At 53.8% G+C, this 13490-nt stretch overlaps 1 protein-coding gene across 4 annotated transcripts in view; it reads right to left on the minus strand.

Annotated features, from left to right (window-relative positions):
- Positions 1–13490, minus strand: part of TXNRD2 (thioredoxin reductase 2) — a 67877-nt gene that overhangs the window by 33486 nt on the left and 20901 nt on the right. For 3 of the 4 annotated variants that reach the window (XM_030915532.1, XM_030915531.1, XM_030915533.1), the window contains exons 3-8: positions 10741–10797; positions 9174–9318; positions 8468–8542; positions 5781–5859; positions 5231–5293; positions 1095–1165 (exon numbers count right to left, since the gene is read on the minus strand). In XM_030915532.1, coding sequence (XP_030771392.1) covers positions 1095–1165; positions 5231–5293; positions 5781–5859; positions 8468–8542; positions 9174–9318; positions 10741–10797 — 490 coding nt within the window. The remainder of the gene's footprint in view (positions 1–1094; positions 1166–5230; positions 5294–5780; positions 5860–8467; positions 8543–9173; positions 9319–10740; positions 10798–13490) is intronic. The other variant, XM_030915534.1, reaches the window with a different exon arrangement.

Raw genomic sequence — 13490 nt, forward strand, 5'->3', positions numbered from 1 at the left:
TGCTCCCATGGGGAGTGAGAGCCACTCTCACACTGCTAGCCTCCCTTCCACAACCAAGATGTTATTTCTGAGGCCTTTGGAGTCTTTGCTAGATTTCAGGGAAACCCAATGTACAAACCGGAAGACAGTACAGGTGTTAGTTGAGGGCTGGGATAGGGATTGCTGGCTCTCCCCTCCTTAATGCTCTCCCTGATGTCCTTGATGGAACCCACTGGAACCCCAGGGCTCCTGGGAACCCCATTTGACAACCACTGACCTAGATAACAAACAGCTGACACCCTTTATACCGCATTCCTGTTATTACCTCCAAGGCAGCCACAGGACAGAGTACATCAACAGCCCTGCAGAGGGGCACAAGTCACAGGCATACTGTTTCGTTTTGAGACAAGGTCTCACTCTCCCAAGCTGAGTGCGGTGGTGCAATCACAGCTCACTACAGCCTGAACTTCCTGGGTTCAAGCAATCCTCCCACCTAGCCTCCCAAGTAGCTGGGACTACAGGTGCACAGTACTATGCTTGGTTAATATTTTCAGATTTTTGTAGGTTGGGCATGGTGGCTCATGCCTGTAATCCCAGCACTGTGGGAGGACGAGGTGGGCGGATCACCTGAGGTCAGGAGTTCGAGACCAGCCTGGCCAACATGGTGAAACCCCATCTCTACTAAAAATACAAAAATTAGCTGGGTGTGGTGGTAGGCGCCTGTAATTTCAGCTACTCTGGAGGCTGAGGCAGGAGAATCACTTGAGCCCGGGACGCAAGGATTGCAGTGAGCCGAGACTGCACCACTGCACTCCAGTCTGGGCGACAGAGCGAGACTCCGTCTAAAAAAAGAGTCAAGGTCTCACTATATTGCACAGGTTGATGCTGATCTCGAACTCCTGGCCTCGAGCAATCCTCCTGCCTTAGTCTCCCAAAGTGATAGGCTAACAAGCATGAGCCACCGTGCCTGGCCACAAACAACAGGCCTTTTTTCCTTCTTTTGGGTAAACCAGAAAGAAAGTTCCAGGAGCCAAGGACCAGCACAGGCTCTCAGGGCCCAGTGCTCACTCTGGTGAACAAAAAGAGGACCCCACCATGCATGCGGCAGTCCTTACGTTTTTCCAGGGGATTCCTTCAGCCAGAAGATGTCATCACTTGTGATTCCATATTCCAAAGCACCTTCAATCTGTCAAGACAGAAATGACCCCTGGGACAAGAGCTCCATTTGGCCTGTCCTGGGGCTTCCTTAAAGAGGATGCCAGCTTTGCAGAATCAACTAGAGCTGTCCCAGGGCACACATGCACAGGGCTTCCCTGCTGCCAGTCCTTGTCCGCAGGTTGTGGCCTCTCTGGGGCTGCAGGTGGCCTGTCTGTATCTAAGCTGCTGTGCTCCAGGGCCCACTGCCCCTCTGTTCCCCAGGACCCTCCCCTTGACCCTGGTTCAGAGCAAGATACAGAGTCTGAGGTGGGTACAGCAACTGCAGGGGTCATACAGGCAGACAACTGGGCCCCCTCAAGTCTGCCTGGGTTCTGGACAGACACACTAAACAGACAGGGGCATGCAGCCCCAGGGAGCAACACCTGGGTTCTGCGGGGTCCAAACTCAGAGAGGGGAAGTGGGGAGAGAACAGGTCAGCAAACCAGGGCCAGCAGAGCTCAGGTGTGTCTGCGCGGCAGGGGTAGCCTGCAGGGCCAGCCAGAGGAGAGGAGGCACGGGGGTAAGTGCCACAGGCTGAGGTGGGCAGGGCCTGAGAGGCAGCTCTGAGGGCACCTGGCTGAAGCCAGGACAGACTTCGCACTCTCAAGGGCTGGCCCAGGTGGGCTCTGAGCCCAGAAATCATACAGGTCACCTGAAGAGGGGCGGCCAAGCAGGTGGGAGGCCCAGGGTGAACATCCCCTTAGCAGCCATGAGAACAAGATGTGCTGGTGGAGGAAACGGATCTCAAACACTTTATGCTTCCAATTGGCAAAAAAAATAAAGTCACGAATTTCTCAGGTTTGCTCAAGGAAAACCGAAAGGTCTGGCAATCAAGGGGACTAAAACGCAAGCAAGCCTTGGCAGACACCCTGGGAGGGCGTGGCGGGGAGGGCGGACAGGCTCTGAGCTGCCTGCCTCCTAAGGACCAGGAGCGCCTGCTGGATCCCCTATGAGCCTAAAGAGCCGTCAGCAGCTGCCTGTGAGGTGCAGAGCAGGGCTGGGCCAGGCCAGGGCTCCTGTGCAGGGCTCCCTGGTGCGGATGCACGTGCAGATCTGCCTGGGGCCTCAGAGAAGCCCAATGACCGCTGGGCTGCTGGAAGCTGGCTGTGGCCTTCTTTAAGCACAACCACCATGAGCCCAGCTGCCAGGAGAGGGGATCACTTGGACCCTGTCTGCGGCAGTTGCCTTGAACAATCTCACAGTGTCATCCTACAGAGCCACGCAGCCCTGAGCCCCACCTCTGTGCATAAGCAACCTGCCCCCACTAGAGGCTGCTGTGGCTGCTTGGCGGCCAGAGAAGTCCCGTGACCTCTAAGGACTGGGAGTACTTGTGCTCCTTGGGGCCCCTCCTTTCCCTGTTCCCACAGTAGGCACAGGACGAAGTGGAGGCTGGGGTCACGTCCAAGAAGCGCCAGAACCTCCCCTTGCTCCGCCTCCACTGGACTGCCCCTGGGTCTAAGTCAGAGGTGGTGTGGCCTCTAGGCTGAGAGACCTGTGGTCTTCAAAAGCTTGGCTGCAGCCTACTTAGAGGCTTGGAGCAGGCGGCACACAGTTCCCTGGGAGGCCCATGAGGGCTGGTCTCAGCCAAACCTCTCTGCCTACCCCCAGCCCATTTGCTTTCCCTGCCACAGCTGCCCCCCAACCCCTCACCCTGGGGCCCCTTCCTCAACTCTGCCCCCACAACCCACAAGACTGGGCCAGGAGTTATTTGCCTCTCTGTTAAAGACAGTGATAAAACTGGCAAGAACTGTGAGATTCAGAATTATGGGAATTAACCACAGGCTTGCAGCAACACAGGGAACATTTAAAGTCAGGAAAAACAGCTGAAGCTGAGTCAGAATGGGAGCTCCAGGGTGTTTTAACTCACTCTGGTCCCACTCCCACCTCAGCGGCAGCCTGAACAGTGACGTGTCAGAGAAAGCAGAACCCAGCTGGGGTCTTTCTTTTTTTTTTTTTTTTTTTTGAGACGGAGTCTCGCTCTGTCGCCCAGGCTGGAGTGCAGTGGCCGGATCTCAGCTCACTGCAAGCTCCGCCTCCCGGGTTCACGCCATTCTCCTGCCTCAGCCTCCTGAGTAGCTGGGACTATAGGCACCCGCCACCTTGCCCGGCTAGTTTTTTGTATTTTTTTAGTAGAGACGGGGTTTCACCGTGTTAGCCAGGATGGTCTCGATCTCCTGACCTCGTGATCTGCCCGTCTCGGCCTCCCAAAGTGCTGGGATTACAGGCTTGAGCCACCGTGCCCGGCCCAGCTGGGGTCTTTCAAAGCCCCTCCCAAAGAAGAGTCAGAGTCAGCATCTGACCCTGACAGGGGTTCCCGAGAAGACCTCTCAAAAGGGTCATCTTTATCTGACTTCACTGGAGCTCAGCCAGGGTTAAAAGCCTCTCTCTGGGGGACATTCGTCTGAGGTTTTCATCTCACAGCTGCCTGAGGGGATAGCTAACAGTTGGAGCCAACAACAGACTGCCCAAAAAAGCTTCAAAGGAAAAGCCAAGGAATGACATGTCCACTGGAGCTTTGAAAGGTTCTAGCATATTCCTGGGAACCTAGGCCAGGCACACACATGGCACTGGGCACACATCAGGAAGGACCAAGGAGGACCTAAGCCCTCACCTCCAGCTGACCTTGATCTCTACACAGGCAGGAAGTGAGGGCTAGGGCAGAGCTGCCTGCTGTCTGCTGCGTGCGGAAGGCATCCCCTCCGAACGCTCACGGAGCCCTCAGCAAAGACCAGGAGAGTGATTAGTTCAGGGAAATCTCTATGCAGTTCTTAGCTGACCACTAAGCTAACCAAGTAGAGACTTCAGTGGCCTCATACAACAAAGAATAAGAGTCGACAAAGTCAGTTCTGAAAAGTCACCAAATAAGCAGCTGTAACAACAGAATCCTGGGGCAGAGGGAGAATCTGGTTTCCAAAGTTACCACATTAAATTATTTGAAATGCTCGGCTTTCAATAAAAAAAATTACAAGATACGTGAAGAAACAAGAAACCATGACCCTTACACACTGCTGGAAGGAACGTAAAATGCAGTCATTGTGGAAAACAGTCTGAGGTTCCTTGAAAGGTTCAACATAAAGCTACCAAATGGCCCGACAGTTCTGCTCCTAAGTGTAACCCAAGAGAAGTGAAAACTGAAGTCCACCAAAAAACTTCTTTGCAGATGTTCACAGCAGCACTATTCATAATAGCTAAAAAGTGGAAATAACACGTGTTCATCAACAAGCAAGTGGATTAACAAAATGTGGTCTATCTATACAATGGAATAGTATCCAGCCATAAAAAGGAATGATACTGACACACTACAGTGTAGGTGAACCTAGAGGTCGTTATGCTCAGTGAAGTAAGCCAGTCACTAAGGGACACACACGTACGATTCCAGTTACATGAGAAGGACTAACGTGTACGATTCCACTTACACGAGGTGCCTAGTGTTGTCAAATTCATAGACAGAAAGTAGGTGGTGGCTGCTAGGGGCTGGGGGAGGAGGCACTGGGGAGTTAGGTTTAATGGGAATAGAGTTTCAGTTCAGGGATGATGGAAGGAGTTCTGGCAATGGATGGTGGTGACTGATGGCCACACAGCTCTGTGAATGTACTAAAAACCACTGAATTGTACCCTATAAAAGGCTAAATTTTATAGCGTGTGAATTTTATTTCAAACTCTTTTTAAACTGGGGGAGGAGAAGGAGGAAGATGAAGAATGAGGCTTATATCCTGAATGTGCCAACATTCTGAGACTGAAGGGAAAAGGGGGAATCAGCAATGGAGACTTAGGAAGCAGGATGCTGGGGTGGAAGGGGACAGATCCAGCGGCGCAGAGGGAGAGCAGAACGAGAGCTGTCCTGAGGATCTGGCAGCATGGAGGCCACTGGGGACCCCATATTTCAGCTGTGTGTATTCAAGACCATTGGAAAGCAGAAAGTGATGACAGTAAGTATAGGGCGAAAGGGTGTGCAAGCCGCTGCTGTGGAAGCACACATGTAAAAGCACATCCCTCAAAGAGACCGGGGACCCGAGCCAGTGCAGCAGGGATGCTGTGCTCCGGGGACACTCACGTGTGTGGGGTACCTCGGCCGCCCTCCAGTAGCAATGATGATGTGGTCAGCTGATAGCAGAATCTGAGAAGAAAAAGAGAAAGCCATGGGTCAGACAGGTGCATGGTGGTCACCTACCGGAGGGCCTGAGCACTGCAGACATTGGCCAGCAGTTCCCACGGCCCCTGCCCTGCAGTGTGGACCCTCAGCCAGCAGTTCAGAGGCCCTATGGAGCTGGAATCCTATCAACGGTCAGCCAGGCAGGAGGGGGACAGGCAGAGAGGACAGGGAGATGTTCTAACACCAAGCACTTCAAGGCACCCTCAAATCCCCAAAAAATCCTGCAAAGAGGGTGTGGTCACCAACCCTGTTGCCATATCACTTGGAGCAGCAGGGCAGCAAACTATTTGATCATGTTAAAGACAAGTGCCCAGGCTCAAAAGAAGCCACCTTGTCAATTCCAGCAGCACGTGTTACTGAGAACAGCACCCAGGCCAAACACAGCTGCAGTTGGTGCCCAAGGTCTGCAGAAGAGTCCATAAGGAGCCACACAAGTAAGTCGGATGCTCACCTCTTTCCCACCTTTGGCAACGCCGCAAACCGTGTGCTCGTCAACAAAGCTGGCTTTGATGTTAAAGTACTTGACTTTTCTGAAAGATAAAGATAAGATTTTCTTTTTTTTTTTTTTTTTGAGACGGAGTCTGGCTCTGTCGCTCAGGCTGGAGTGCAGTGGCCGGATCTCAGCTCACTGCAAGCTCCGCCTCCCGGGTTTACGCCATTCTCCTGCCTCAGCCTCCCGAGTAGCTGGGACTACAGGCGCCCGCCACCTCGCCCGGCTAGATTTTTGTATTTTTTTTAGTAGAGACGGGGTTTTACCGTGTTAGCCAGGATGGTCTCGATCTCCTGACCTCGTGATCCGCCCGTCTCGGCCTCCCAAAGTGCTGGGATTACAGGCTTGAGCCACCGCGCCCGGCCAAAGATAAGATTTTCAAACATTTCCTCTGCAAATTAAAGCTCACCAATTGTATCAAATAGGAAGCACTGGTAAAAGGGAGTTCCAGCCCCCAGCAGGGCCTGGTGCTGTGGCTCAGGTGGACCAAGAGGTAAGCAGCAACCACACGGAGAAGCATGGAGGGGTTGTGTGGGCACCTCGCCTGTCCCCCAGGGATCCCAGAGACATGTTAACCACATGTGTCAAAGCAGGGACAGAAGCCAGCTCAGCACAGTCCTGAGAGGCCACCCACGTACAGCCCTGGTGTGCATCCGGACATGTTCCAGCAGGGAGCTGTGGTGTCCACCAGATGGTGTCACCTTCTGCCTTCAGGGGTGTGGTAACACCAAGAGAACAGGCATGACAAGCCTGGCAAAATGGTGGCTGGGAGCATGGTGCACAGAAACAAAACAACCCATGCTTTCTTCTTTTTTTTTTTCTGAGACAAAGTCTCACTCCGTCACCTAGGCTGGAGTGCAGTGGCACGATCTTGGCTCACTGCAACCTCCACCTCCCGGGTTCAAGTCATTCTCTTGCCTCAACTCTTGCCTCAGCCTCCCGAGAAGCTGGGATTACAGGCTTGCGCCACCACGCCTGGCTAATTTTTGTATTTTTAGCAGAGATGGGGTTTCGCCATGTTGGCCAGGCTGGTCTTGAATTCCTGACCTCAAGTGATCCACCCACCTCAGTCTCCCAAAGTGCTAGGATTACAGGCATGAGCCACCAAGCCCCACCCTTTTTTTTTTTTTTTTAAGAGACAGACTCTCACTCTGTCACCCAGGCTGGAGTGCAGTGGTACAATCATAGCTCACAGCAGCCTCGTCTCAAGTAACTGAAACTATAGGCATGGGCAACCACACCTGGCTAGTTCATTTTATTTTTTGTAGGGACATGTAGCAACAAAACTATGTTGCTCAGGCTGGTCTCCAACTCCTGGGCTCAAGTGATCCTCCCACCTCAGCCTCCCAAAATGCTAGGATTACAGGCATGAGCCACCACACCTGACCGACACTTTCTAATGACAAAAGGACCATGCAGCAGAAAGGGTTCTAGGAAGGCTCCGCCTCCTGCTTGAGCCTGCCTTCTCCCCACCAGCAAGCCTGTGCCTCCATGGGCTGTCTGAAGTGCACGAAGTTCCCATAGCAAGAGCCCTTCAATTACCTCAACAGCCAGGAAGCAGCCATGGGACACAGCCACGCAATGCTCATGGCAGCACTTTTCAGAAGAGTGAAAAAGCAGAAACAGCCCAGGTGCACCCAGGCCTCCTTCTGCTGGTGGCTCCGGAGCAGGCAGTGGGCTGGGCCTGTTTGGTGCCCGCCCAGGAGCTGCCCAGGGCAGGGAGGAAGGAGGGCAGAGCCTGCTGCCCCCAGGAAATTGCACCAGGGGATACAGAGCCCCACAGAGCAAAGCAGAAACTCCATAGCACAATGTAGCTTAGCTCCCTGGATAGCAGGAGAGCTCGTGACGCCCAGGTGGAGGGCAAGCAGTTGGCTTCCTGGCTTCTCTTTCCTGGATTTAGTGGGCACAAAATTGCTGCCTGCTGTGAAGCCCCAGGAAGACCTCGGCTGGGGCCAAGCAAATGGTGCATGAGGAGAGCCACTAAACCTCTGCAGGACCACTGTCCCCTCCACAGCCCATGGGGCACAGGCAGTGCCACAACCCCAAGAGAAAGGCTGGGCCTGAGGTGGTACCAGTTTCAGGCATCTGCTGTGCTGGCAGCTGAGCTCCGGGAGAAGGTGCAGGCCCAGGGAGCATCAGCCTCTGTGCTGGAGACCCCCAGGAGCTGACAGGAACAGTGACCAAGTAGGGACATTTGCTCCAGCGGAAAGCACCAGGCCCCTGCACCCACACCCAAGGAGCTGGAGGTGTGCAGTAAGACGGGGGTTCATGGGGTGGGGGCTTGCCACTGGGATGGCCCTCACCACTTATCAGTCCCAGGCCCAGTCGTGTCCACGCTCTCTGGCCTGAGGCCTCCCAGCCCCAAGCACTTCCTCCCTGTGCAGCCCTGGGCTCTGGCCATTCTGCCAATGTGGCCTCACTCATTCCTTGGCAGCACCTCCAGGCTGTGCTCAGCAGCAAAGGGCAGTCTCCCCTTCCCCTGCAGTCACTCCCATCTGCTCCTTGTCCTCATCCCCACCCATGAGCAGGACCTGAATCCTCAGAGCCTGCTAGGGCGTGCTCTGCACAGTAAGTAAGTGTGTGTCCAGGCACGAAACGCTTGAGAGAAGGCCTAGAGGGCGGCCCACTCCCCAAGAGAGCTTCAGTACCTGTCCTGCAGCTGGACACGGTGGCCCCAGTTCAAGGACTTCACGTGATTTTGAACAGCTTCTGCCATCTTCCTCCTGTGAAGACACAAAACAAAATGTCAAAGTCACAACACAGGTGTTAGCTGCAGGGTCTCACAGTGGACTATTAGATTCAAATGGTACATTCATAGAAATATCAAAAAACAAGAGTGCTTTGAAAGGTGGCAAAATGTGACATCCATCCCTACGTGCCACTGCCTGTCCCAGGCTTGGGGCTATGGACCTTTGGACTCTCAGAAAACAGGGGCTCTGACCCACGGCTATCCAGATGCAGCTGCTCTGTGCCCCAAAGGCTACTCACAGCAGGCAGAGCCTATTTGAGCCACTGTGGGTGTGGCTGGGCCACGTGGTCCCCTTCCCAAAAGAACTCAGCTGAAGCGGCCTCCCACCCCGCATTCCAGGCCTTGGAGATGGGCTGTTCTGTGCATGGCTGCAGCATCCCTGGGCTCCCCACAGAAGGGGATCAAACGCTTCCCCAGTGACAACCAAAACTGTCTCCAGATATCCCCAAATGTCTGCAGCAGACAGCGCAGAGTCGCCCTGGCTGAGAAACCCATCCTACGGCGCACTCACTCCCCGTGAGGGTTCATGGAGGATAAGGCCCCTCTTCCTCTTCTACCCAAGAGTAGAAGCAAAGCACCGGAATACCACGGCACCAGGTCCTTACCAGTCATGCGGCACGGGCTGGGCCACCTCCCAGCCATAGTGGGGGGCATCTCGGATCAGGCCTCCCAGCAGTGCCGCCTGGTGCATCAGCTTCTTGGGGATGCAGCCCACGTTGACGCAGGTGCCGCCGAGGCCCCACCGGGTGCCTGGGGCGTGGGAAGAGCACATTTGAGTTTATGTTCAGGTGACTGCTGAAGGCTTCCCTGTTCTTCTAGAGTGTTTGGAATTCCTTTAAGTTGCTTTGTAACTCTAACAGGGCCCAGCTGACATGCCACATGAACTGCTCTCTATAACTGTACTCAAAAATAAAAAGTTTTCTTTTTTTTTTTATTATTTGTTTATTTGAGATGGAGTTTCACACTTGTTGCCCAGGCTGGAGTGCAACGGCGTGATCACCGTTCACCCCAACCTCCGCCTCCCAGGTTCAAGCTATTCTCCTGCCTCAGCCTCCTGAGTAGCTGGGATTACAGGCATGCGCCACGACGCCCGGCTAATTTTGTATTTTTAGTAGAGATGGTGTTTCTCCCTGTTGGTCAGGCTGGTCTCGAACTCCCGACCTCAGGTGATCCACCCACCTCGGCTTCCGAAAGTGCTGGGATTACACATGTGAGCCACCGTGCCTGGCCTATTTCTATTTTTAATTAAAAAAAAAAATTTAGGCTGGTGTAGTGGCTCATGCCTGTAATCCCAGCACTTTGAGAGGCCGAGGCGGGCAGATCACCTGAGGTCAGGAGTTCAAAAACAGCCTGGCCAACTAAATTGAAACCCTATCTCTACTAAAAATACAAAAATTAGCTGGGTATGGTGGCATGCACCTGTAGTCCCAGCTATTCAGGAGGCTGAGGCACGAGAATCACTTGAACCCAGGTAACAGAGGTTGGCAGTGAACCGAGATTGCAACACTGCACTCCAGCCTGGGCAACAGAGCGAGACTCTGTCTCAATTAAAAAAAAAAAAAAAAAAGTCTGTAATCCCAGCACTTTGAGAGGCCGAGGCGAGTGGATCACAAGGTTAGGAGGTTGAGACCATCCTGGCTAACATGGTGAAACCCCATCTCTACTAAAAACACAAAAAATTAGCCGGGCGTGGTGCAGGGCGCCTGTAGTCCCAACTACTCGGGAGGCTGAGGCAGGAGAATGGCGTAAACCCAGGAGGCGGAGCTTGCAGTGAGCCGAGATCGCGCCACTGCACCCCAGCCTAGGTGACAGAGCGAGACTGTCTCAAAAAAAAAAAAAATTAGAGACAAGTTCTCACTCTGTTGCCCAGGCTGGAGTGCAGTGGTGCAATCAGAGGTCACTGCAGCCTCAAACTCCTGGGCTCAAGTGATCAAGGTCTGCCTTGGCCTCCGAAAGTGCTGTGAGTACAGGCATGAGCCACTGCACCTGGCCAGAATCATTCTTGATAATGATGAAGAACTTTAAAGTAATGTTGAGTGAAAAAGGACACTGTCCAGAGACCATGGACAGCAAGGCTGAAGGACTTTGGTGTCAGTTGCCCTCTGTACAGCTACTGGGCCCACCTCCTGCCTCCTTTCCCAGGATACCCAGCTCCCATAGGGTGCTGCCTACCTCGGGGAGAAGGTTCCACGTAGTCCACCACGGCCACCTTCCTTCCTAGCTGAGCAGCTGGAAGGATAAGGAGAGCAGCAGGTGAGCATGGGGAGCTGGCTCAGGACTTAAGAACAGGCACTCCGTGGGGCCTGTGAGGTCTAGAAGAGCGTGGGCAGGGCCTGGGCCTGTGGCTGCCCACACGGTGGCTAAGCTGCACGATGCTAGGGACCCCTGATCTGCCTCTGCACTCTGGCCCGCTGAGCTGCGCTGCCTGCTGGGTCTGCACTGAGCCTCTTGAAGCCACTGCCCACCCAGCTGCGCTGCCCACACACAGGGGCCCTCAGACCTCTCAGGGCATGCAGCCTTTGTACCATCCACGCCTCACAGTGCTGGCATCAACCCCACCTGCCCCTGCATGTTCACCATAAGCCCAGCGCCCACCCAAGCATCCCTGGGTGGCATCCCCCAGGTAGCCACCCCACCGGGAATGGCTCCTGACTCAGAGGCTCTCCCTTGCCCCTTCCCAGCCCAGCCAGAGCCCCCTAGGTGGGTATTTGCTGCCTCACTCTCAGGACCAGGACACCAAAGCTCAGGAGAAGTGACGCAGCATCCCCAGGGTAGGCCAGCCCCAGAGCAGGAGCCGAGTCCTGACTCCAAACCACACTTCCTGCGGCAGAGCCACCCAGCTACCCTCCCAGCCATCGGCGGGGCCATCCAGGGCCACATGTTCTGAGGCCAACACAGAAACCATTAGCCAGGACCGGGCACGGTGGCTCACACCTGTTATCCCAGCACTTTGGGAGGCTGAGACAGGTGTATAACTTGAGGTCAGGAGTTCAAGACCAGCCTGGCCAACATGGTGAAACCTGTCTCCACTAAAAATAAAAATTAAAAAATTGGCCGGGTGTGGTGGTGCAAGCCTGTAGTCCCAGCTACCTAGGAGGCTGAGGCAGGAGGATCGTTCGAGCCCAGGAGGCAGCAGCTGCAGTGAGCCGAGATCATGCCACTGCACTCTAGCCTGGGCGACAAAGCAAGACTCTGTCTCAAAAAAGAAAGAAAGAAAAGAAAACATTAGCCAGGGCTAATTTCAAGCTTCCATTTGGCCGGGCTTGGGCACTGCATCAGCAAACTTCAGGCCTTGGACTTGACTGCCTCCCAGGGCACACATAAATCTCATGAACCCTACAATGCCACGGGATGTGTTTGATTCATGGTTATTAGAAAGCAAGATTAGAACAAAGTTTTTTAAGAGTTCATTTTAAAAATCCATTTTGCTTGGCCAGTTGCGGTGGCTCACGCCTGTAATCCCAGCACTTTGGGAGGCTGAGGCAGGCAGATCACGAGGTCAGGAGATTGAGACCATCCTGGCTAACACGGTGAAACCCTGTCTCTACTAAAAAACACAAAAACAAAATTAGTCGGGCATGATGGCAGGTGCCTGTAGTCCCAGCTATTTGGGAGGCTGAGGTAGGAGAATGGCGTGAACCCGGGAGGCGGAGCTTGCAGTGAGCTGAGATCGTACCAGCCTGGGAGACAGAGAGAGACTCTGTCTCAAAAAAAAAAAATCCATTTTGCTCACTGAATGAATAACGGGATTCCCATGCTCAATTTAAAAGCTCAGGCCAAGGGGATGCTTCAAAAAGCTAATGTCACCTGGGCATGGTGGCTCATGCCTGTAATCCCAACCCTTTGGGAGGCCGAGTGGGGCAGATCACCTGAGGTCAGGAGCTCGAGACCAGCCTGGCCAACACGGTGAAGCCCCGCCTCTACTGAAAATACAAAAATTATCCGGGCATGGTGGCAGGCTCCTGCAGTCCCACTTACTCAAGAGGCTGAGGCAGGAAAATTGCTTGAACCCAGGAAGTGGAGGTTGCAGTGAGCTGAGATTGTGCCACTGTACTCCAGACTGGGTGACACAGTGAGACTCTGTATCAAAAAAAAAAAAAAAAAAAAAAAAGGTAATGTCCACAAGGCGCAGTGGCTCACACCTGTAATCTCAACACTTTGGGAGGCCATGGCAGGCAGACTGCTTGAGCCCAGGAGTCTGAGACCAGCCTGGGCAATATAGCAAAACCCTGTCTCTACAAAAAATACAAAAATTAGCCGGGCGTGGTGACATGCACTTGTGGTCCCAGCTGCTCAGGAGGCTAAGGTGGGAGGATGGCTTGAGCTTGGGAGGTGGAGGCTGCAGTGAGCTAAGATTGTGCCACTGCTCTCCAGCCTGGGTGACATAGCAAGACTCCATCCCAGAAAAAAAAAAAAAAAAAAAAAACCCCATGTGCAACTCCCACATCTGACCATGATGGAGCAGGGCCCAGATTTACCCTCCCCCTGAAGCCACCCAAAACCCAGGTAAAATGCATGAAACAGCGGGCTTTCAGGTACTTGATGTCAGGCAACAAAGGAACTGAGGGAGAGGAAACAAACATGGTAAGCCCTGGGGAGTCTCCAGGACCCAGCACTGCAGGCCAGGGGAGACCCAGGAGAGTCCAGCACAGGAGAGGGCTGACAGCTGGGGGAGACTGAGGCAGCCAGAGGTCATGCATAGGAGACAGTGAGGAGGGGGCTGCCTAGAGAATCTGGGAGACCTGATCGACGCATGTGTCTTGTGAAACTACCTGAAACCAGACAGAACCACCTGGAAGGACTGGAGGGGAGAGTGCCTGTTCCCAGAAGCTGGACTGGGAAAAGCAAGTAATTCCTGTGGCACTGGGTAATGCCTCAGTAGTTGAGAATCATTAGCCCTAGATTGGGCCCTGCTCCATACC

The sequence above is a fragment of the Rhinopithecus roxellana genome, chromosome 13, assembly GCF_007565055.1.
Source record: "Rhinopithecus roxellana isolate Shanxi Qingling chromosome 13, ASM756505v1, whole genome shotgun sequence".
Lineage (NCBI taxonomy): Eukaryota > Metazoa > Chordata > Mammalia > Primates > Cercopithecidae > Rhinopithecus > Rhinopithecus roxellana.